The sequence below is a fragment of the Megachile rotundata genome, chromosome 16, assembly GCF_050947335.1.
Source record: "Megachile rotundata isolate GNS110a chromosome 16, iyMegRotu1, whole genome shotgun sequence".
In the NCBI taxonomy this organism is placed as follows: Eukaryota; Metazoa; Arthropoda; class Insecta; order Hymenoptera; family Megachilidae; genus Megachile; species Megachile rotundata.
The window spans coordinates 8,449,139-8,472,324 of NC_134998.1; the positions used below are offsets into that span (position 1 = coordinate 8,449,139).

Genomic DNA, 23,186 nt, shown 5'->3' on the forward strand with positions numbered 1-23,186 from the left:
CCAACATTAAAATTTCAAAATTTGTAAATTTACAAATTTAAAAATGAAAAAGCTTCTAAATCCTTAAATTTTTAAATTTCTAAATTCAAATATTTTCAAATTTCTCGCGCCCGATTGCGTCCGATTTTTTCCGAACTGGCCGCTGTTTAAATACTCGGGTACCCGACGTACCGAGTTATCTTGAACTACTCATTCGTCCCTATTTTTTATTTGAATTTTCTTTTTATGCATCCATCTATGATCAATATTGATTCTTGATTTCGTTTGTCTTATCTATCGATATCAGTGTACAAATAAATCTCATGGGCCGGAGCCCGCTAAATAGAATGAACTTGGACGATTGTCATTGCGCAGTCACCGTATACAAGTCTTAATAAATTGTCTTATACTTTCAGTATTGTACATAAGATTATTGTACAAATGTTTCCAAATCAATGAATGGTGAATACGTCAATTTTGTCACAAAAGAAAGTTGGTAATGGAGTGTTCGGTGCTAATTACATGTAACCAGAAAAGTGTAAAGCGGCTTTCAGTAGTGCGCGTGGACAACAAAACCGGCCGCACGCGCCACCTCCATATTGCATAAGGCCAAAATTGGCCGGTCAAAAATGTTAAGCTGTGGTAGAGTTATCGGACAATTGCCAAAACTTACGAGGCATTCGCATCTTAATCATTTCTGCCGACCTTTAAAATATATTGGTAAGTGTTAATTTGATTGTACGTCAAAATTGAATGATTTAATTTTAAAAGAAGTTTCTTCTGTTTTCGAACTTGTTTCCTGCTCCGACCAAATATTAAATTAATAACTCATTTCATATTTTTATGATTATAGTTAACAATCATATTTTTCAATTGTACGTACATGTTTAAGTAATATTATCTTCTAATCAATATTTTTTTAACATTACATATAATGCACTTTATAGAAATTATACACCACGCGATATAACCTCAACCCTGTTCTAATCACTTCAAGTATTTATATTGATCATTATAGGCAATTTGTTAATAAATATGTTTAGTATGCCTTTCACTTAATGTTAATAAACTCAGGTTACTGTTTCTGTATATTAACATTTTTTAATAAAATGCGTATAATGAATTATTTATACATAATTCATGTTTTTTGCAATTATTTATTACCTTTTATTTATTTTAGGAATTACTAGTGTTAATAATTCATGGTATAGTAGCAACTCAGATGACAAGAAAACTTATAAGCCAGCAGGCACCACCATAAAACCAGAAGAATGTGTACCTGACAAAACTAGTTCAAAACCAAAAAGATCTCTACCGTCTTGTGAATCTTATCCTAATGCATCTTGTCCACCATCTTGTTATGAAGTTTGTCAACCAGATTCACAGAGTCCTAATGGTAAACCACCATCACCACCTTATTGGAAGATATTGGCAACTTTAATTATAGCTGGAGTTACAATATATGCGGTATGATAGCAAAACATTATATTGTAATACTTTATTTTGTTTCATTTTAGTTTATCTTTTGGTCATATAAAATAACATTTAATACAATTTTTTATATGAATTACAAAACACGGAACTCTTTTTATTTCTTTAACATCTTTATTAAAACATATCCTATAGATATCTTCCACAAATTGGTTTACATCTAAGAAATCAGATTCTGAAAAGGATGTAGGTAAGAGTCAATTACATTATGACTTACAATCATATAATTCGTTGAAACTTAGAAAAGTGATTTCAGGTAAAAAGGAGAGAAAACATAGAAAATCTGATAAGGCTAAATTACCACCTACTTCTAGTTCATTCCCCAAAGATGTACCTTACCTTTTAATAGGTGGAGGAACAGCTGCATTTTCTGCATTTAGGTCTATTAAATCTAGGGATCCTAGAGCTAAGGTAAGTTATAATAGTCTTGTAATATATATCAATTTAACTATGATGAGTGTAGTATGTTAACATCTGTTATAGGTTTTAATAATAACAGAAGAAGAAGATTTACCATATATGAGACCACCATTGTCCAAGGAACTATGGTACAATACAGATAGAAAAACAAGTGCTGAGTTACTTTTTAAGCAATGGAATGGAGCTCAAAGAAGGTAATTATTTATTTATTAGTTAAATAATTAATTGGTAGTGTTTCATTGTATGCTTATTCACATTATAGTATATTTTATGAGCCACCCGAATTTTATTCAGAAGTTGATAAGTTGATTGAGTCGGAAAAAGGTGGTGTAACTGTAGCAACAGGTTGGAAAGTCACAAAAATTGATGTCCCAAACAAAACTGTAACGTTAGATGATGGTTATGAAATAAAATATGACAAATGTCTTATTGCAACTGGTAAGTATAATTGATTTGTTTGTGTATATATATACATATATATATATAATACATATTTTTTTAGGTGCATCACCTAAAAATCTTCCAGTATTTGAGTCACTTCAAGATGAAGTTAAAGATAAAATTAAAACATTTAGAACAAAAGAAGATTTTCTTGATTTGGAAGAAAGTGTGCATAATCCTAAATGTAAAAATATAGTAATAATTGGCGGAGGATTTCTCGGAACAGAACTCGCTTGCTCTCTTGCTCGTAATTGTACGTTTTTATTATTCCTTTTTCAGAGTAATGGTATTGAAAGTAAAATAATTTCATTTTTATCTAGTACCTGAAAACAAAAAAGTACATCAAGTATATAAGGAGAAATTTATAATGGATCAAATATTACCACAATATTTAAGCGAATGGGCAACAGAAAAAGCAAAATTAGAGGGCGTTAATTGTATTCCTGATTCTGAGGTCGAGGATTATTATTATAAGAATGGACGTTTATCGCTTACTCTTACAGGAGATAATGTTGTGCGTGTTAAATATTTTCATGAAAAAGTTTAAATTGTACCATAAATCTTTATTTTTTTTATTTTTTACATGAATAGATTGAGGCTGATGAAGTAATAGTAGCAGTAGGCGTTGAACCAAATACGGAATTGGCGAAAGTTTCGCATTTAGAAACAGATCCTGAAATAGGCGGCTTCCTGGTTAATGCAGAACTAGAAGCAAGAAGCAACCTTTGGGTTGCTGGAGATGCAGCTTGCTTTTATGATATCAGGCTTGGTAGAAGAAGAGTAGAACATCATGACCATGCTGTAATTTCAGGAAGGCTAGCAGGAGAAAATATGACTGGTGCAAGTAAGTAAAAATTTATTCAATATAGTTTACAATAAGAATCGATTTAAATGAAATTTATTTCTGTATTTTTACCAGGAAAACCATATCTGCACCAGTCGATGTTTTGGTCCGATTTGGGACCGGAAGTTGGATTTGAGGCAATAGGTATTGTCGATTCTGCACTGCCAACTGTAGGTGTCTTTGTAAAAACAGAAAAAACTGATGATACTTCACTAACAGCCATCGATACTTCGAGTAAAACAACGCAGTCCTCAGATAAAGAGGTAATAAATGTTTCAAATATTTTATAATTGTATATTCTAACATAACATTATATATTTTTGTAATTTATATTTGTACAATGTAGAAGGTAACAACGCAAACAGAAAATTCCGATCAACAAAATTCGAAAGAAGATGATAGATGTATACGTACTGATGCTTCAAAATCGACAGAAGAAACCTCTAAAAAGTATGAAGACTTTGGAAAAGGAGTTATTTTTTATTTACGTGATGATATTGTGGTTGGAATAGTCCTTTGGAATATCTTTAACCGGATGTCTATTGCTAGACAGGTGCGTCCATAAAATATATTAGCATAATTACGTTATTTATATTGTTTAAAGATATATTTTTCTACTGTGTTTTATATATTTATTTTAGGTACTTGCTAAGGGCACAAAATATGATGATTTAAATGAAGTAGCCAAACTATTTACTATTCACGATGACTGATTCCATTAGTGCAAAAATGAAATGACAATATTGCGTCATTTGTGTATATATGATTATTTATCTACTAATTCTGAAAGATTTTACCAATAAAAAAATCTAAAATCTTGTTACTAAGTTTGAAAGGTACGTTTGTATAAATACTGCACATACCAGATACAAAATATTTTCAAAAGGAATCTATCAGATATTCACACGTGTTAGATCATTGCAGACTGTGAATTTTATTATAAAATAAATGAAAAATTGTTTTATTAATTAATTAATCAGAGTTTAATATTCTTTCCAACAATATCATTATGATTGTATATCTGCGCAATATATTTTGTTACATTATAGAACCTGTATGTGTATGTAAATGCCATATATTATAGCAAATATTTCGATAAAGTTGTTAATTTTTATGCGTTTAAATATTTACTTTAACGTTCTTTTATAATTTTATTAATTATGAACAATTATTGGAAGATACTGTTTTGATTTATATCTTATAGATCTCCGTATTTTGAAAACTTAGTTTAACTGAATCCTTTAAGAACAAATTTTGGTAAAATTTTATTTCCATATCTTTTATCTAATGTATCCATAAATTTAATGTACTCATGAGATTTATATTCATTGAATACCTGCAAATAATGTAAACATCGTTATTATTTCCTAAAATCTAAATTTTTTATGTACATACCATATGTTCAGGCCACATTTTTCCACTTGTTATATCTTCCATTATTATACGTTGACAGTGGTACAACAGTGACACACAATAGTATATTATATAGTCAGATGAATATAAAATACAAATAGCGAAAAAATGCATAATTTGAGGCCAAGAAAGTAAGCCCCAGAAACATTGAGATATCATTAAGTTACATATTAAGGACCAGTTCATTCCACAAGTATCCTGTATTTACAAAATTATTATAGAATTCATTGCAAGACATAATATGTTTTTACTAAATAGAAATATAATTTTGTAGATTGAATGTTGCGTATAGAAAAAAGTGTAATATCTTAATGTGTATATTTACCTTAAGAGCAAATTTGATATGGGGAAATTCATTACTAACTATGCTTTCTAAAACTTGCATAAATGTAAATTGTGTACCATATTCTTCTTCCATATGCTTGTCTAAAACTTTCCCCAAATTTGGCCATAAAAATGCGGTTACTGGGAATTTAATTAATTGTGCAACAAATATTTTGCACCTGTAATTATCAAATTCATAGTATCATTTTATTTTAGTAGGTCAGTGATGATAAATAACTGTCTTATTATGCGCATTGTCATTAAAAATGATGACTAAGTTTTCAACCTGAGACCTGCCAATGATGATACTTTGACTAGCTAGAGTTATCCCACGTTTTTTCTTCGACAAAATATTAACCATTTGAATTGTTTTTTATCAAAATACTTTTGCAAATTTTTATAAAAGTTGTTTGATTAAAAACATTTTAAATTGTTAATGAAGGGTGTATTCGCGGTCAACTGAGGCATCTGTATGAAGTGTAATATATAAACAATAAAAAATTAATGTTTAACACTGAGTTTCTTGCTTCATTTACATTTACATTATGGGAATTCCTGAATATAATCTTTTTATGGGTGCTTTTTTGTATACAAGAGTAACAAGTTTATAAGAGCCAGTTTGATAAAACATGAAATCTCACTCTTAGAAGATAATACATAACAAAAATAAAATGTACCTCTGTATATCTCCTTTACAAATAATAAATACCGTTGACAAGAACCAATCAAATCCATCAAATCGTTTTGGTCTCTCATATTTTATAAATGCATAACAGCTATTAATAAATTCTTGTAGTGTTTCTTTCATTTTAACAGTATTTTCTAACAGCTCACTTTGTTCTGCATAATGTAAAGCTAAGTTAATTCCATGAATTTCTTCTGGAAACCAGAAATCTGTACTTGATGATATATTTTCCTGCCATTGAAAATGTTCATCCCATTCTGCAGTGGGAATTGCTTTCTGCATCTGATCTACTAATTGAATCAGTACTGTTCTCTAAACAAATAAGTTACTTTGTAAAAACACTGGTGTATATCAAGCAAAACTGAAAAATATATTAACCTTTAATGGATCAGATGATGCTTTATATGCATCTCTAATTTGTTGAACCCAGTTACTGTCTAACAGTCCAGGTTTATTTTCTCGAAGTAAACTTTCCAATTCTGAATCATATTCAGTTTCAGAAAAATATGTGTCTTTTGTATTTGATTTCCAAGAAGATGATTTTGCCAGATCATATACTTCTGATTCAGAAGCTTCTTCTTCATCTGTACTTATCATAAAATATGTTTTGGATATAATTTTTTTTCTCATTATAGTATAATCATCAATACATATAGGGCTTAATTCTTCATTTCCAGCTTCTGTATTTGAATTTTGAAGCTCTAATAATATGTTCTAAAAAACATTGGCACCAATGAAAAAAGAAAATTGTAGCAGCTTATTCATAAGAAGCATTGATTTGTTACCTGGAAATTCAGTAATTCTAGTAAATATAGACAAATATTTAAATTCCAAATGACTGCATTTAATGACAGAAGTCCCAAGTAATGATAATTTGATTCAGGGTTTATTGAACTTTTAAAAAGTTCAAATAAGTTAGGTGGGTAATTCTGTTCTTCACTACTATCTGATTCATTTAAATTTGACATAAATGCAGAATAACCTAATAGAATTTAAAATAAATAATTATTATTAATAAATGTTAATAGTATAATTAAATATAGTGATACTAGAATTATTATGCTTACATTTAAAATTAAGAGAAAAAAATGTTAATATATGTAGAAACTTTTGAATATTTTCATGATCCCATGGATCATAAAAATAATGTGGAATTTCTAATATTTTACATGTTTCTAAAAGCAAGTTTGATAAAACGTGAGATGCAAGATTCGCAATTACATCATATCCCAATTGAAAAAAGGCTGCAGTTGATATAAAATTAACTACTTCCATTGATGTCCATGACATCCTCAAGGGTGCAATAGATCCTTCAATTAATTCTTGGAATACTGATAACTCTTGAACAAGAGCTTTCAATGCAAATGGTATATATACCATTTTAAGCAATAATGAATTAACTGCACTAAAGAAAAAATTTGTTAATATTGATATTTTGTTGATAAGTATATAATCTATAAGTAAAAATTACCTGTTCATTTGTTGGACTTTATTTTCATTTTCAGGATAAGATTTATTTAACTTATTGTAAAAATATGACACAGCAGGATAAAATTCGTTTTCTACTTTATGTTGTACAATCTCATATACATCAAATATATCAAATAACTTTTCCATTACTTTAAATAGTTTCAGTAGATATTCGATATTTATTATAGAAAAAGGTTGTTTTAACATGTTAGATGCTATCATTACGATAAACATGGCTGGACATTTTGATATGGTGTTTTCAAAATTTACTGTATGCTCTTTACATTCTGTAATAAGAAATGAAGAACCATCCGCTGTGTCCAACATATGCAGAATAATATTTAATGTATGTACCCATATCTTAATATTATTTTCAGATAGAGAAGATAAATGACATAATGCAATATGATAAAATTCATGATCATATAAAATAGTTGGTTTATCTAAAATAATTTGTAAAGCATAACAAGAAACATCATATACCCCATTTAATGTTTCCATACCTAATTTATTTAAGGCTTTTAAACAAGTAGTTAGAAATTCAGAAACTGAGAAAGGAGGTTCAGATATACTTTCTGTTAAAAGTCTTCGCCCTGCATCATAAGCACAAAGTTGTGATACAAAGCATAAACAATGAAGATATGTTACTGTTTCTATGGTATTTCCATTAATGATAACTTCCATTGGATCATCATAAATAGAAACTGTTACAGAATGAGGAAGCTCTTCCATTCCTTTCTTTGTGTAATTCATTATTTGTTGCAATAAACTTGGCGACTTTCCTAATGCTGTTAAAAACATTTTTCTAGTAGTAAGATTGACAATCCATTTCTTACTCCAATCTGCACGTGGCTCCAGTATGGAAATTATATTTAATATATTTAATGGCTTAGGTTGCATTAAACTATCAAATTCGTGTGTACTTAAAAATGTTATGAATTGTTCTATTAATTCTTCTGTACTTTTATCAGCGTGTCTTGCGCCTTTTATCTTTTCTTCATTAAAACGAATCAATAAATGTGTAATGCGAAATACTCTTTCATGCAAAAAAAACTTAAAATTAACGCCGGCAATTAGAGTAGGTAATATTTCAAATGTCTTCTGTGAATGGTATTGAGCATTAAAGGCATCCAGTATATTTGTATATACATCATGTGATTGTAAACAAATTAGCAAATTTGCATGTACTTGTAAGCTAGATTCAAAAATAGATCTACTCTCATCTGTGAGACCATCTAGCAAAGCCTTCCGAAGCGAGTCCCATATTGGATTGTTATTCAAATTCGATAATTCGCTTTTTAAAAGAATTTCATAACCAGATAATCTAACATGAGCAGGTTTATCTTGACTGATTTTGTTAATAATAATATTGTAATATTCATCGTTATTTAACGGAGAATTCCAATCTTCGCTTGTTTGATCACTAATGTAAGAAAATGATGACTGAGGCCGAGAATCAGAAATTATAGTCGATGTAGATCTTGACGCTGATTGCTCAGCAACTGTCGCTTTCATAGAATTCAACAAAGTGGACATTTCTTTAGAGTGTATAATTCTTTTAGCGATTTCAGTGTAGCTCACATGTTCGTCTAATGATTTTTGTATCTTTGATTCAAACTCTTTTCTTAAGCACTTTTTAATCCACTTTTGAAGATTTGAAGAAATATTATTTTCCATACTTAAAAAATAATATAAATTTATTTACACAATTATACAAATTGAAACTAAAAGTAGAAACTAAATGTAGCTAAATGTAGATGAAATTTGTAGACTATAACTGTAATGTTTTGATTCTGTTTCTATGGCTACTGACGAAAGTATATAAAGATATAATGTATGCTTTATATGTATAACAAATTTTTAATATTTTTTCTTATATGAGACATGTTTTATACATATTTGTAATCACATTTTTATATATGTCTCATTGTTATAAAATTTCGTAAGATACTAAAGCGTCATTAAACTTTTACAAAATTTATAATTAAAAAACATCAAAAATGGGATTTGGAGTATTTATATATTACTGTCAACGCGCAGCTACTATAACATTCGGAAATTTCTTTCGTAAAGCATAAATTCCTCCTTGTAGCGAACATACACCAGTTATGCCACATTTCACAAGAAAATCTGCAAACTGCAGAAGATATTTTAATTTTAACACCAATAAAAAGTATATTTTATAACATGATATTTACCAACGCATTATTTTGATCATGAGGTCCAATAATTACAACTATACTGTTTTTACTTTCAGCGAGCGGCTTCGCATGTGATCCAAGTGTTTCGATATGAGTTTGAGATAGTTGTACACTAGTAAATGGAATGTTAATACTGCCTACCACAGCACCTCTTTCAAATCTATGAAAGGCAAATTATATTTATATGTATCAGTTACATACTTCTAAACTGAATTTCTATTTTTTTAACAATTAAATACTTACTGTATATTATTACGTATATCTACAGATATTAATCTCTCAGGGTTGTTATCTAACAAATTCATAAAATCATCAACACTAATTCTTGGCATTTTCTCAGTACCTGGTTCTGGTTCAGACCAACTTGCATCCTATAGCATAGTATTCTGTATTTAAACTTGTAAAATTATTCGAGAATATGTATAAATTTATTTGTATACCTTAGGTTGATTGAACTGAAATTTTCTGTAAGTGATACTAGGTGGTGTAGTTTGATACATCGTCATAGAATCCTTAACACATAATTCTATATCAATTTCAGGAAGATCAGAAAACAGAAGGATGCACTCGTTGAAACCAGAAGTTAACAGAGAATCGCGTAATTGCTTTAATATTGCTAAACCAACAAGAAGTGGAAATGACGAATCTCCTAGCAAAAGTTTATCCCATAAATGCAATATTTTATGAAGTGGAAATACATCTGAAAGCCAACATGTAATTTAATAGAAATATTCTAGGTAATTAACATCTATAATAAATAACTTACGTGAAAACATTGTTAAAAACCACGGTATAGCAAACAATTCTGGTACAAAGTTAATTGATCTAAGGTGATTTGCCAACTGAGGATCATGAAAGGCTATTATTTGCGAAAATTTTCCTAGGTATTCTTGTATGATGGCAGAATTATCTTTCAAAAAGAATTTATGAAGATATTTTGGTATAAATGCAGACAGACATTCAAATGCTCTAGCTGAAATGGAATAATATTAACAAAATTTAGAACAATCAAGATAAGAAGTGTACAGTACGTGTATTACCTTCATTATTAAAATTGAGATAAAGGAATGGAGCCGTTAGCGAATCTAATCCTTGCCAATAAACATAATGAGGGTTATTTCGAACCCATGCTTTGAGTAATCTTTGAAGCCTTTCATGACCAGCACCAGATGATAATAGCTCACTGTATTGATGACATCTTGGTATATCTACTTCTATCTAAAAAATGATTAATACACTAAAACGTGAATATAAATGACACAGTAAAATTATCAATAAATTACCTGTCTGTCTGTATGGGTAGGAGTTTCTTTGTCAATCATATCATAACGTTTCTGAATATCACCAGTAATACCAAGCAATGCTGCCCAGACAGCTCCTCTAACAGGTGGAGGTATATCTTTGTGTGCTTCTTCAATGATAGCTTCCCGAGTAATTGGGTAAACCTAAATAATAAAAAAGTGCCATATAAAGAGATCTCACTGTATACACATTATTAATAAAATTTTATACAAATAATATAATACCTGTAATAATCTATCATACAAAACAATCCTATAAAACTGATACTCTGTGTCTCTTTCTCTTATAATTAATGGTAACTGTGAAGAAGCATCCATTAGATCTTCCTGTAATTGGATACGCATTCTACAAAAAAATTGATAAAAATTTAGTAGATGCGTAAATGTTTTATATCTATATTAATTCTATGTACATATATGTAAATATTCAATACCTACTGATTTGTCAACCATGGATAATTTGCTATATACGGAATGTGAGATAGACGTTGACGTAGTGTATCAAGCGGAATTTTTACTACACGCAAATCAAGTAAGCCTGCTGTGTCTCTTTGACCAAACATTTGACCTAAAAGTATTACCAAACTAAAAACGAAATAATATATGGTGCTCTGTTGTTATAGAATCGATTTGTAAAATAGTCAAAATTACTTTGGTATAGATAAAATGGGTGGTGTTGATCTGATAAGTCCTTGCTTCTTTAATTCTGCAGTAATATCTCCACCTGCTAATTGCCATAAGTAATATAATTCATCCATTTTTCTAACTATAACATTTTTGTAAAGACTTTCTTCTTTTTCTTTTTCATTTTTTGATAAAAAATGTTCAAATATTGTAAGTTTTAACAATTCCTCAGGTGTTTTACGTTTTGAAGGATGAATTTGAAGACAGGAATCTATAAACTCTTTTACCTTATCAGGTAATTCCTGATATAATAATAAACTATCAATAGTGTAAATATTAATAAAAGTCTGTAATATATATCAACAAAAAAGTATACCTTGTAAATGTGATAACAATTATTTTCTCTTGCAATACGTTCAAATACAGAAGTTTCACAATGTATTAAACTAAGAACCTTTCGCAAGCACTGAGATAATTTCACATTTGGCCATATTGATTTTCCTAGTAATAATTCTCCTATAATCATTCCTAAAGACCAAGAATCCACTTTTGGACTACTAACACCTGGGCTTAAAAATATTTCAGGTGCTGTGTATTTTGGATATCTGCAAATAATTATAATTATAACTTTTATGTTATTAAATATTTTTGGCTTTATTAGTACCTACCCAATAGGAAAAGATACATTTCTCCCACTATCAGTCATATAGTATAATCCAAAATTATACAATTGCACATTTCCACTTGTGTTAATGAGTATATTATCAGAACTTAAGTGTCTATGTACCAAACCTAATGCATTCATATGTTCCAATCCTAATAAGCATTGAAATGCTATTTTAATAATATCATCAAGATTTAAATTTTCTTTGCTGCTGAGTGGGTCACCATTGTATTCTGTCACAACTACTATCCGTTCTGTAAATAAATTTGTATATATTTTAACTATATAAATATATGATATCCATATATATAAAAAGTTACCATGTTTGCTTCTAATTATATCCAGATAAGTAGATAAGTATGGATGATGAATAGTTTTCAGAAATTGTGATTTTCCATATATAGTTATTGAGTTTGGTGTAAGAGGTAAACCATTACTTCCGCAAAGTTCTACTGGATGACTTTGTGCAAAAAATGTCATTCCACCAAAACAGCGCTCTTCATTTTCTAACAGTGCTGGACACATTTTGTAGCCTATAATGATATAAAATATGATAATATTAACTTCAGCACCTTATTATAATTAGCAACTTAATTTAGAAGCAAGAAGAAGCAATAATTAGGAAATTAATATTACTGTTAATTGTTAACATTGTGTACAAATTGTTCTTCATTATATAATATAAAAAATATACGTACACTAATATATTTACATATAATTATAAAACAGGTTAATATTGTATTTACATTATTAACCTCAAAATGTATTAATGGTACTCCCACTTGTAAGAAAGTTTTATTAAAAATTGTTTAGGTTTACATTTTTTCGTGATTAAATTAATTAAATTTATCATCAACAAAAAGATTAAAAGTAAACCTGTCCATTAATTTTCTTCATACGAATGAATGACAAGCAACCTCTTGTAAATGTCTATTTTTTATTGCATTATTAGGTACTCCCATTGATACTCCCCTGGACCATGATTTTGTCATCCATATATATTTATCCACCCTGTATATGGTCTGTGATATAGACATGAAGTGAGGAGTATTACAAAAGTGTCTCCTGAAAATAGTCATTAAAACTATTTATATAATAATTAATGAAATAAATTATTAAACTACATAAAAATTGAAATAATCAAAACGTATATAACATTACTTAGAATGTAATAATTTCCAAAAAGATGAGATTATGAAATATTTGTCTAAACTGCACTGTCGATGTTCACCACGCCAACTGTGTCAATCTCAGGAACTATATGAGACAACCTTAAAATTTACTACTGTTTCCTATCTAGTATATACAAACTACTTCTTCTTTCGTGTTTCTGGTTACCACAGATCGGTCGTTCTTTTCCGGTTTTAATCTCGAGTTAGGCAGTTCACTTTGTGCGCTGGTCGTCTTCTATCCAAACCTAAAATGACGTGAGTATTAAATCTTTCAATATCTTAGTAATCCATCGTTTTATTCTTTCATTATTAGTAAATTAATTTGCTTTAGTATATTATTTCATCGTGGTTATAAATATTTTATATAATGAACACTAATCTCAGACATCATGTTCAATTCTTTACATCTTCATCCACACTTTATCTATGAAATATTTTAACCAGTGTTGGTTTGAGTTTATAATTACAATTCACATCATTATAAACCTTGAATCATTTAATTAAAATACATTTAAATTCTACAAATAACTGCATGGTTGAATGAAATCAGATATCTAATACATGGTGTTCTCATTTCCATATGGGTCTCTACTTCATATTTTATTAATATTTCCTACTTATAACAATTCTGATCAACAGGTCTAAAGTATCGCGTGATACTCTTTACGAATGTGTGAACACTGTTCTTCAACACTCGCAAGATAAAAAAAGGAAATTTTTAGAAACTGTGGAACTGCAAATTGGATTGAAGAATTATGATCCGCAAAAGGACAAACGTTTCTCGGGCACTGTCAAGTATGTTTCTACCTGACATTGAGGATTCTTTTCATTTTTCATAACAGTTAGAAAATTTTTGTTAATTGAAATCTGAAAAGCTTGCCTCATGGTATAGTCAGGAAGCTGGGTTTTACCTGGCGGACCTTTACCCAGGGTCTTAAATAAATTGGGGAGGTTTTTAACCGTTATTTTTATTGCAGGATCATAATATATGATCCTGTTGGTAAGTTAATACTTAACTGTGATGATTATTTATGGAAAGCAATGTTCAATGATGGTTATCATATTGCATGTATTATCTAAATAATTCGTGTGGATACCATATACATTACTGAGAACATTGGTTTTCAATTATATTTAAAAATTTTTGAATTAAATAAAATTTTAAGTCAATACAATTATATAATATCATAGTAATGAAAATTAAATATTAACACAATTGTTAAAGGTTGAAGAATATTCCAAGACCAAAAATGCAAGTTTGCGTTCTGGGTGATCAACAACATTGTGATGAAGCTAAAGCTAATAATATTCCATACATGGATGCAGAAGCATTAAAAAAATTGAATAAAAATAAGAAGCTTGTAAAGAAATTAGGTGGGTGTTATTTATTAGATGGATTTAATATTTGTTATCTTCCAAAAAGCACCATTGTTAATAAATAATTTGTAGCAGTGGTCGTCGAACGGAAGAAAATTAAATTCTTCGCTAGGTGAGGAGCGTTGTATTCGTTGCTCCGCTCCGCAATCCGCGTTGAGACATATTTATAAATTAGTTATAATCTTAGGTTGTATGTTAACCTGAAATTAAATTGAATGCATTGTTTTTAGCCAAAAAATATGATGCGTTTTTGGCCAGCGAATCTCTAATTAAACAAATCCCACGTATTGTTGGACCTGGGCTGAATAAAGCTGGTAAATTCCCTGGTCTCCTTTCTCACCAAGAATCGATGGTTGGAAAAATTGACGAGGTCAAAGCCACAATTAAATTCCAAATGAAAAAGGTACAGTAACTTATGATTAAAAAACTGATTAATTCCTTTTACATATAAATTATTAACAGAACTGTTTACAAAAATTACAATGTGCTATATAATTTAAAAATTATGTTCATAGGTACTGTGTCTCTCTGTAGCAGTAGGACACGTCGAAATGACTCCAGATGAACTGGTTCAAAATGTACATCTTTCAATCAACTTTTTGGTTTCATTGTTGAAGAAGCACTGGCAAAATGTGCGCTCTCTTCACATCAAATCTTCCATGGGACCCCCTCAAAGACTGTACTAATTTAGTTAGTACAATTGTTTTTGATGTGCATTAAATAAAAAAAGAGAATATAATTCCAATATTTATTCAGTGCTATTGCAAAAGTTGACCGTGATTCTGCCTTGAAAGTTGGCCATCGTTACACTTTTTAAAGATTATTCCTAATATACAAAGAATAAAGAAGTATGTACATATGTAGGATATTCTGGAATTATATTACTTTTCTTGAAACTTGGTCAAATAAGATTCAGAGTTGCGGACAACTCAAGCGGCACTATTGTATTTATATAAGTATTAAAAATACCGTTGTACAAATTTAGTTCCTTACCATGTTGTATAAGTTCTAATTGTAATTTTAATACAGACTTCGTACGTCTGTAACACGTTTGCGTTGGTCGAATGTATCAATACATTTTCAACGGAAGTTAGTGATTGAGTAAAAAACTACAATGCATTGGATGAAAAATTAAATTATTTGTTATCACATTTTTAGTTAATACAAAAATATAAAATACGCAAAGTACATTTACTTATAAAACTAAAATCGAATTTTTTTTATTTTTTTCATCACTTGTCACATGACGGTTACAATTACGTATTTCCTAAAAGTGCAACATGGCTTTCGAATGGAGCGATATGCTGTTTCTTTAAAAAATGTTTAAACCCTGAAAATTACATATTTTTAAAGTCATTGGAAGTATATAACACAAAGTTATCGTTGATAATAAGCAATAAAAAATACCTATAAATAAATGAAGTAATCCTTTGTTGGGTGGAAACAGAGTCTGAAGTACTTTTAACAATTCTTCAAAATTATTTGTGCTGTTATAGTCTTGTATCATTTTTGCAAATATTTTATAATTGGATTCTGATAATGAACATTTTACCTAAAAATATAATGCATGTCCATTATGCCACATACACTTAGCTTAAAAAATAATAAATTTTGCCATTTACCTTTTTTAAGTATGTTTTGCCTAAAGCTTTTTTATCGGTACTGTCGTCAGCTTCTGTATGATTTTGTTGAGAATTTGTTACATTTGCATCTGAAGCGGTAGAAGGACCGGATACATACTCATTGCATTCCATTGGTAATATTTTTATCTTTCTTCTCTTTGGGGCTGATCCAGTAGTACTTTTTGCTGATTCAGAAAAGTTTTGTTGTTCTTTTAATTTACAATCACTAAAATTGATCATAGGTTTCGAATCGGTCGCTAAAATTTCGAAGAAACTTTTCTTTTTTACTTCAGTAGGCTTTTTATCTGTTTCGTTTCCATCAACATATAAATCAATGTTAAAATTGTCTTCTACTCGAGTTGTGTGATCATTTGCTTTAGAAGTATTCTTTGACGTTCGAGATGCAATCGTGTCAAACGACGCAGATGTTGCTGACAGTGAAACACTCGAATACATGCCACTATTTGGTTGCGGGAACTAAAAAATGATTTGACAGTAAATAGAAGCTATAACAAATATCATCGATATTTTAATAGCCAATTATTTCTTTCATATGAAAAATGAATCTTACGGCACGGTTCGCATATTTAAAAAAGTCTCTTAAGTCTTTTGTAATAACACCAAAATTATTAAACTTTTTAACGTGGGGCCTGAGCCACGCAGACAACTGCTTTTTGAAACTTGGATTCTCAAATCTACAATCGCAAAGGATTATAGCTCCGTAGTCGTTTTTATGACGAATTATACGACCAATAGCTTGATTCACAGCCCGTGATGCTTCCAGTTGATACCATTGCTGTCCAGATAAAGTCTAAGGGATCAAAAGCACAATTAGAACATTTGTATATATATACTTAAAATCTTATGTATTAAAATTTTAATTACTTCTTTATCCAAACGTTTCATTTCTTCTAAGTATTGTTGTTTCAATATAACTCTAGGATCTTTTAAAGGTGGGAATGGTAGGCCAGTTATTAGCACAGCTCTTCCATTTGCATTAGCAAAATCGAGTCCTTCACTCACTTTACCTCTACAAACCGCCATAAAAATAGCTCCTTTATGAGAAGGATCATTAATTTTTTCGTAATATTCACTCATAATACTCGCAAATTCATCTCTGTATTGCGGTTCTACATATATTGGCTAATGAGCATAAATGAATGTTCTGCTGTATTTATATAAATAATATAAATAATTATATAACAAATATAAATAATAATTACCTTACGTTCTGCTATTTTAGTCCACAAACCAACATTTTGCCATTCCTCTCTACATTTTTTCATTACTGGATACGAAGGGAAAAAAACTAGTAAACCTTCAGGAATAAGGCAGCTAAAATTAAATATTGTTCTACCAAGAGACATTATGTATTTTGGATCATTCCTAAAATAAAATGTCATAACTGTATGGGTTCCCATATACGTTATAGTCTTATTCTTTTAGCCATACCTTGTATTAAAAGAAGAATTTAAAGAATAGCCATCAGGGCCTTGACTAAGGACACCTACACATATTTGATCTCCTTTTACAATATGTGGATTTTCTAATTGAACTTCAATTGGTATTCCAAGATCAGATATAAAAGGTTGTAAGGGAGATAATGTTCCACTTGTTAACACTATTGAATGCACACCTTGTTCCATCAGTTGGTGCATGCTTTGTAAAATATCATACCATTATAATTAACATGAAAATATGTAAATTTAACTCAAGGAAAAAAAAATACCTATATCCAGGGCTGAAGCACCAATAGCTAATAATTTTTCCTTCATTCTTCAAGACCTTTTTTTTCGATTCCCAAACATCTTTTTTACCTTTTTTTGGTTCTTCTACCTGAATATATACTTTATAGCATTGTTTAATTTTCTCTTTATAACGAGCGCTATTGCCACTGCTAAACACGGTTCTTAGCAGGTCACTGAATTTTTGGAGAGCATTACCCTTCCTTGCAAATGGAGATATACTTGCAGTTGATAAGTAAAATACAATTTTATCTAATTTGTCTATTACAAGTTGCTCTTTACCGTGGGTCAACTGTTGAACATATTAATTTTTTGTATTTCACGTCAATAAATGACTTATGACTATTTATTAATTATTTACTTGTGCTTTTTCTAATAATTCAAAAATGAATCCACTAGGGTGTGTATCTCCTTCTTCACGTTTTTTGATTTCTATTGCATCAATAGCCTTTTCTAATTCCAAAAACATAGATTTTAAGATACATAAGTCATCAGCAGTAAAATCTTTTTGAACATTTGTTGTTTCTGTTAAAAAATCGTTCTGTTCTGTCATTTCTTTAGCCATGTCTTCCATTACTACTGATAATTCTTCAATGCACATTGCAATATCAGTACTACATATCTATAATTCATGATCTCATGAAGTTACAACTAATTTATGCTAAATATTATTGCATTATTTTAATACCTGTAAAGATGCTGCTTCCTCACATATTTTTTCAATATTGTGTGCCTCATCTAGGAGAACAACACAGTTTTGTAAATCTATACCTTGAGATCTTCGTGATTTTGGATCTAATAAATAATTATATGGCATAAAGGTAATATCTGCAGTTTGTTTAAGTTCTCTAGATAAAAAATATGGGCAACATCTGTATTTTTGACCTGCTTTAACTAAATCTTCTATATCTAATACTTCTTGTTTAAAAAAAGGATCTTCTTTCCTAAAAGATTTATCTTTTATTAATCCTGTTAATGAAGTTAATTAAAATAACTTAATAAGAATATTTTACCTGGTTTCAACATTATTGTAATAAAAACATGTCCTAGATTTTAGTTTAGAATGACACATATGTATCTTGTTGGAAGAATTGGTTTCTTTAGAAACTTCTGGATGAATACAAAGTTGATCTCGAGATCCTAATACAGCCACACTTACATGTTTGTAAGAAGTTCTTTTCAATTCTTGCATCGCCTGAGAAAGTTGGGAATGTGTTCTAGATGCATAAATAATTTTTGGTGCTGCCCAAGTAAAACCAGTAGAAGGTTTTGTGCTACCCGTAGCTTCTTTAAGCTCATTGTTTAACTTTTTAAAAAAATGTCCTCCAAAAGTGGGATTATCTACTGCACCTATCAACGATTGTGCTTGCATTTGAGCTTTTCTTGTCAATAACCAACTTAAGGAGGAACATAAAAGACTGAGAGTTTTTCCAGTTCCTAAAATACATTTCATTAGTTAATTTGGTCATTAGCAGAACAGGTACATAGATAATTTAACTGTACCAGTTGGTGATTCCAAAACACCATTTTTATTGTTCTGGAGGCATTCTATCACTTTGGTCATATATTCTTCTTGTACAGAATACGGTTTAAAAGGAAAATTGACGATAATATTATTAATTGTTATTTCGGGCATCTTATTATGAATTTCAGGAAATATACAAGTAAATTTATTTACAACATAAGGAGCAAACACTAATTGCAACAAGCGGGAATATTAAGCACATATTCCCGCCAAACGGAGGACTTGACAACTATTGGTTAGGTGTAGAGACAGTTCTAAAATCATACGGAACAAAAGAAATGAATTCAGTTTCTTTCAAAGGAACGCTTCGAGTTCAAAATGCCTACAACACACAATATTTCAGAATTCGATTCTTTAAACTCATAATACATCAAATTTGAAACATTTCAAATTTGGAACGTTTTGAACAAGGAACGTTTTAAATTCGATATACTTGAAACTTAAAGTACTTCAAATTTGAGACATTCTCAAATTTGGAGTGTTTTTCGCAGCGCTTCAAGATCAAAACACTTCGAACTCTAAACTCTTGAAACTTCGAACACTTATAAATTTTATAAACAAAATTTGTAATGCTCTAGCGCCTCCTTGTGCCATTCCTGAACAGGTGTTCATATTCATATTTACAAAAATTGATATATTTTAAATATACCGACTTTTGTTCTAGCGGTATAGTAACGATAAACATTGATCGAAACAAAAGTTGACGCATTTGCTAAATTATATTTGTAATGCTAACATTTATATGATTGAATAGACGTTAAAAGTTGTTATTCTTGATTGACATTTTTTAGATAATCGGGATTGTGTATTGCTAAATTATGAATCAGCTGTTTTCAATAATCTATTCTTAAAGCATCGTTTATCTTTGAGTAGAATATTAATTGCTTTGCAAAGTATTGCAACAAAGAACGAGATTAGGTTAGTCGCATATCAGCTGATACAGTGATTGGCCGATTATACCGTAAAAATTGCTCTTAGTTTTTTTCAGGTTCGTATTCGTTAGTTCCGTTTATGTATCTTCTATTTAACAAGTGCTAATCGCTGTTCTCTACATTTGTAAAAGATTTCTGAAATATATAAGTCAAAATGTTAAATAAAATAAGAGTGGCATCCTCCTGAGGTGAACAGCCATTGGTTATTGACCTCTAAACGAGCCACAAAAGTCCATACATGAGTTTAATATAAACGCACGTTGTATACATACCATATGCAAATATGTATTTTAATAAATTCCGAATGAAAAAACATAATACATTTAATCATTTACCATTTTTTATAAATGTTAAATATAAAAGGCATAAAAAACAAAATAACGAATGAAAGCAACACTTATACATGATTTATTTGAAGAAAGTTATTTTAAATGTAGTACAAAGTTTAAATCAAGAATATCATTCATTGTTTATGTTCGGATAAAGAGTCTATGACACTGAGATATCTCTGTACATATACATTGTAAATTCAATCAGGCCTTGGTAAATCACAGTATATATTATTTCTACACAATTTAGTGAGGCATTAATTGTATTATTAAAATTAGTTATTACATTTTTATAAATTATTAAAATTTGTAATATATTTCTTGAATTATTTCTTATAATTTTACATTTTCTTTCAGTATTAAAGAAGTTTGTACAATATAAATTTAAAATGCGTTTAGTCATTTGTGATACAGTAGATCATGTAGCAGAATGGTCTGCAAAATATGTTATGAAAAGAATTAATGATTTTCAACCAAATAAGGATAAATATTTTGTTCTTGGTCTTCCAACAGGTATGTGCTTTTCTAAACTTTTAACATAAATTTATTTGAAAAATATGCTTGTAATTATTTATAACTATTTATTATCTAGGTGGTACACCTTTGGGAATGTATAAAAAACTTATAGAATATCACAAAGCAGGAAAACTTTCCTTCGAATATGTAAAAACATTCAACATGGACGAATACGTTGATTTACCCAGAAGTCATCCAGAATCTTACCATTATTATATGTATAATAACTTTTTCAAGCATATAAATATCAATCCAGAAAATGTACATATTCTTGATGGCAATGCAGTAGATCTTGTAAAAGAATGCGATGATTTCGAGCAGAGCATCAAAGATGCTGGTGGAATTGAACTGTTTATTGGTGGTACGTAATATTAAAGTAATAATATTATGAATCAAGAAATTTTAGTACAACAAAGTATTATTTTTGCAGGTATTGGTCCAGATGGTCACATAGCTTTTAATGAACCAGGTTCCTCTTTAGTATCGCGTACAAGAGTAAAGACACTGGCACAAGATACCTTACAAGCCAATGCAAGATTCTTTGGAAATGATATTTCTAAAGTTCCAAAACAAGCACTAACTGTTGGTGTAGGTACAGTGATGGATGCTAAGGAAGTAATGATTCTCATTACAGGATCTCATAAAGCATTTGCTCTTTACAAAGCAATAGAGGAAGGTATTAATCATATGTGGACTGTATCAGCCTTTCAACAACATCCTCGTACAATAATTATTTGTGATGAAGATGCAACTCTAGAGTTACGTGTGAAAACTGTGAAGTACTTTAAGGTATATATTTTTAGACTTAAAGATACATACATTTTAGTTGAACTATTCTATTACAATGAATTTATATGGTACACAGGCCCTCAGTGCTGTACATCACAAATTGATTGAAGAAGATGGAGATGCAATTACCCGTTGTTCATTACAAAACTGTTAAAATGGTACTTATTTCTTTATTGTTATATGGACATAATTTTTGGATACGTTTTATATTTACAAAGCTGTATTTGTTCGAACGAAAATTCTGTAAGATTTGTTTGTTATCAGTATTTGATGAGTTCAAGAAAAGGAAAGATAATATGATAAGAGGAATTATAAGATATGGTCGAAATGGTAATGCAAGTAGAAATAAGAATAATTCCATGTATACAGATCAGAGAAAAATGCGGAATAACATAATGTACTTTATTTGAAGTGCGAAATTCATAATTTTTGATTACATATATATACAATTAGTAGAAACATAATTTACCGAGTATATCTATTATTTCTGTTTCACTCTGAATGTTTGTTCACATTTATAAAAAATACGGATATCTTTTATTTATCTTATACGTTTATGGTTATCATATAGTCGTTGTAATGTATATTACTTATTTGTTTATGATTTCATCGCCATTTCGACCGCAAAGTGACTCAGTTGTATGGGTCCTTAATACAGTACAGTCTGTAATGTTTTATCTTTTACAGAATTTATGGAACATTTATAGACTTAATATTACTGTTAAACGTTAAGAAAATTTTGAAGTCTCGAATAAAAAAAGAATTTAAAAAGACGGATCTGTGGAAGGTAACACGAATATCGTGCATGTTACATAATGAATTACCTTTTATTATAAACACTATATGAGTGTATAATACATATACGTATTTGTTTTATTAAAACACAAGTTATTATATTCTTATAATTTTTGTTTTCAAAAAACAAAAATATTATATTTTTGTATTATTATACTTTTTCATGAATAAACTTACCCTTTTTATCACGTAAGTTTCTTTCAAACCTATAATTGTACTTTACTCTAATAGAATTTTTTATCTTCAGAATTTATCTATTAAGGATTAGTTTTTATATAACTCTATGAAGAATACACAATTGAGACTTTTACAAGATATGTATTGATATTGAAAAGTTTATTACAGATCACTTACAGAACTTAACATTAAGAAGGTCAACTTTTTAAATCTTCAGACTTTTATGGATTTAACCCACATTCGAAGAAGGTAGTAATGACTCATTTGCTCGTGAGTTGATAAATGAAGAGGGCAGGAGCACAAAATATCTTTGCTATTTAAAAATGTATTTTATATAAAACTAATGTGAC

At 29.4% G+C, this 23,186-nt stretch overlaps 6 protein-coding genes across 13 annotated transcripts; 3 read left to right on the plus strand and 3 right to left on the minus strand.

The window, feature by feature from the left end:
• The first annotated feature begins 196 nt into the window (after nt 1-196).
• On the plus strand, nt 197-5,430 carry AIF (Apoptosis inducing factor). The gene is made up of 12 exons (XM_012292645.2): nt 197-699; nt 1,160-1,446; nt 1,606-1,660; nt 1,727-1,881; nt 1,954-2,084; nt 2,153-2,328; nt 2,393-2,584; nt 2,652-2,845; nt 2,923-3,175; nt 3,251-3,438; nt 3,522-3,728; nt 3,817-5,430. Exons 1-12 carry the CDS (start codon nt 609-611, stop codon nt 3,886-3,888), a joined length of 2,001 nt encoding a protein of 666 aa, XP_012148035.1. The 5' UTR covers nt 197-608; the 3' UTR covers nt 3,889-5,430.
• LOC105663485 (protein broad-minded) lies at nt 2,874-8,745 on the minus strand. The gene is made up of 8 exons (XM_012292644.2): nt 7,069-8,745; nt 6,665-7,002; nt 6,383-6,579; nt 5,976-6,311; nt 5,590-5,909; nt 4,914-5,091; nt 4,571-4,786; nt 2,874-4,511 (listed from the first exon to the last, which is right to left on the minus strand). The coding sequence occupies exons 1-8, from the start codon at nt 8,742-8,744 to the stop codon at nt 4,404-4,406; spliced, it is 3,369 nt and encodes a 1,122-aa protein (XP_012148034.2). The 5' UTR covers nt 8,745; the 3' UTR covers nt 2,874-4,403.
• LOC100880617 (TBC domain-containing protein kinase-like protein) lies at nt 8,606-12,879 on the minus strand. Of its 3 annotated transcripts, none has more exons than XM_076540927.1 (14): nt 12,556-12,867; nt 12,178-12,390; nt 11,862-12,111; nt 11,570-11,798; nt 11,221-11,495; nt 11,008-11,154; nt 10,795-10,915; nt 10,552-10,713; nt 10,309-10,486; nt 10,035-10,241; nt 9,709-9,968; nt 9,512-9,639; nt 9,266-9,428; nt 8,606-8,745 (listed from the first exon to the last, which is right to left on the minus strand). In XM_076540927.1, exons 2-14 carry the CDS (start codon nt 12,380-12,382, stop codon nt 8,734-8,736), a joined length of 2,337 nt encoding a protein of 778 aa, XP_076397042.1. In that variant the 5' UTR covers nt 12,383-12,390; nt 12,556-12,867; the 3' UTR covers nt 8,606-8,733. The 3 variants fall into 3 exon arrangements, with proteins under 3 accessions (XP_076397042.1, XP_012148031.2, XP_012148030.2); XM_012292641.2 differs by lacking the exon at nt 8,606-8,745 and adding an exon at nt 8,905-9,204 and having other exon boundaries at nt 12,734-12,879; XM_012292640.2 differs by lacking the exon at nt 8,606-8,745 and adding an exon at nt 8,905-9,204 and having other exon boundaries at nt 12,556-12,863.
• Nucleotides 12,880-13,134: 255 nt separating this feature from the next.
• RpL10Ab (ribosomal protein L10Ab) lies at nt 13,135-15,153 on the plus strand. The gene is made up of 5 exons (XM_003706445.3): nt 13,135-13,284; nt 13,669-13,824; nt 14,255-14,403; nt 14,637-14,809; nt 14,922-15,153. The coding sequence occupies exons 1-5, from the start codon at nt 13,280-13,282 to the stop codon at nt 15,090-15,092; spliced, it is 654 nt and encodes a 217-aa protein (XP_003706493.1). The 5' UTR covers nt 13,135-13,279; the 3' UTR covers nt 15,093-15,153.
• Nucleotides 15,154-15,525: 372 nt separating this feature from the next.
• Nucleotides 15,526-19,849, minus strand: Rtel1 (Regulator of telomere elongation helicase 1). Of its 2 annotated transcripts, none has more exons than XM_076540926.1 (13): nt 19,732-19,849; nt 19,277-19,552; nt 18,787-19,210; nt 18,462-18,717; nt 18,135-18,395; nt 17,758-18,065; nt 17,481-17,687; nt 17,252-17,414; nt 16,914-17,171; nt 16,600-16,839; nt 16,029-16,505; nt 15,814-15,958; nt 15,526-15,736 (listed from the first exon to the last, which is right to left on the minus strand). In XM_076540926.1, the coding sequence occupies exons 2-13, from the start codon at nt 19,407-19,409 to the stop codon at nt 15,663-15,665; spliced, it is 2,946 nt and encodes a 981-aa protein (XP_076397041.1). In that variant the 5' UTR covers nt 19,410-19,552; nt 19,732-19,849; the 3' UTR covers nt 15,526-15,662. The 2 variants fall into 2 exon arrangements, with proteins under 2 accessions (XP_076397041.1, XP_012148049.2); XM_012292659.2 differs by having other exon boundaries at nt 19,277-19,620; nt 19,732-19,844.
• A 295-nt stretch (nt 19,850-20,144) lies between these two features.
• Nucleotides 20,145-23,137, plus strand: Oscillin (glucosamine-6-phosphate isomerase Oscillin). Of its 5 annotated transcripts, none has more exons than XM_076540951.1 (6): nt 20,145-20,286; nt 20,917-21,072; nt 21,152-21,436; nt 21,506-21,864; nt 21,941-22,022; nt 23,005-23,137. In XM_076540951.1, the coding sequence occupies exons 2-5, from the start codon at nt 20,949-20,951 to the stop codon at nt 22,016-22,018; spliced, it is 846 nt and encodes a 281-aa protein (XP_076397066.1). In that variant the 5' UTR covers nt 20,145-20,286; nt 20,917-20,948; the 3' UTR covers nt 22,019-22,022; nt 23,005-23,137. The 5 variants fall into 5 exon arrangements, with proteins under 5 accessions (XP_076397066.1, XP_076397065.1, XP_012148045.1 ...); XM_076540950.1 differs by lacking the exon at nt 23,005-23,137 and adding an exon at nt 22,552-22,852; XM_012292655.2 differs by lacking the exon at nt 23,005-23,137 and having other exon boundaries at nt 20,146-20,286; nt 21,941-22,852.
• The last annotated feature ends 49 nt before the right edge of the window (nt 23,138-23,186 follow it).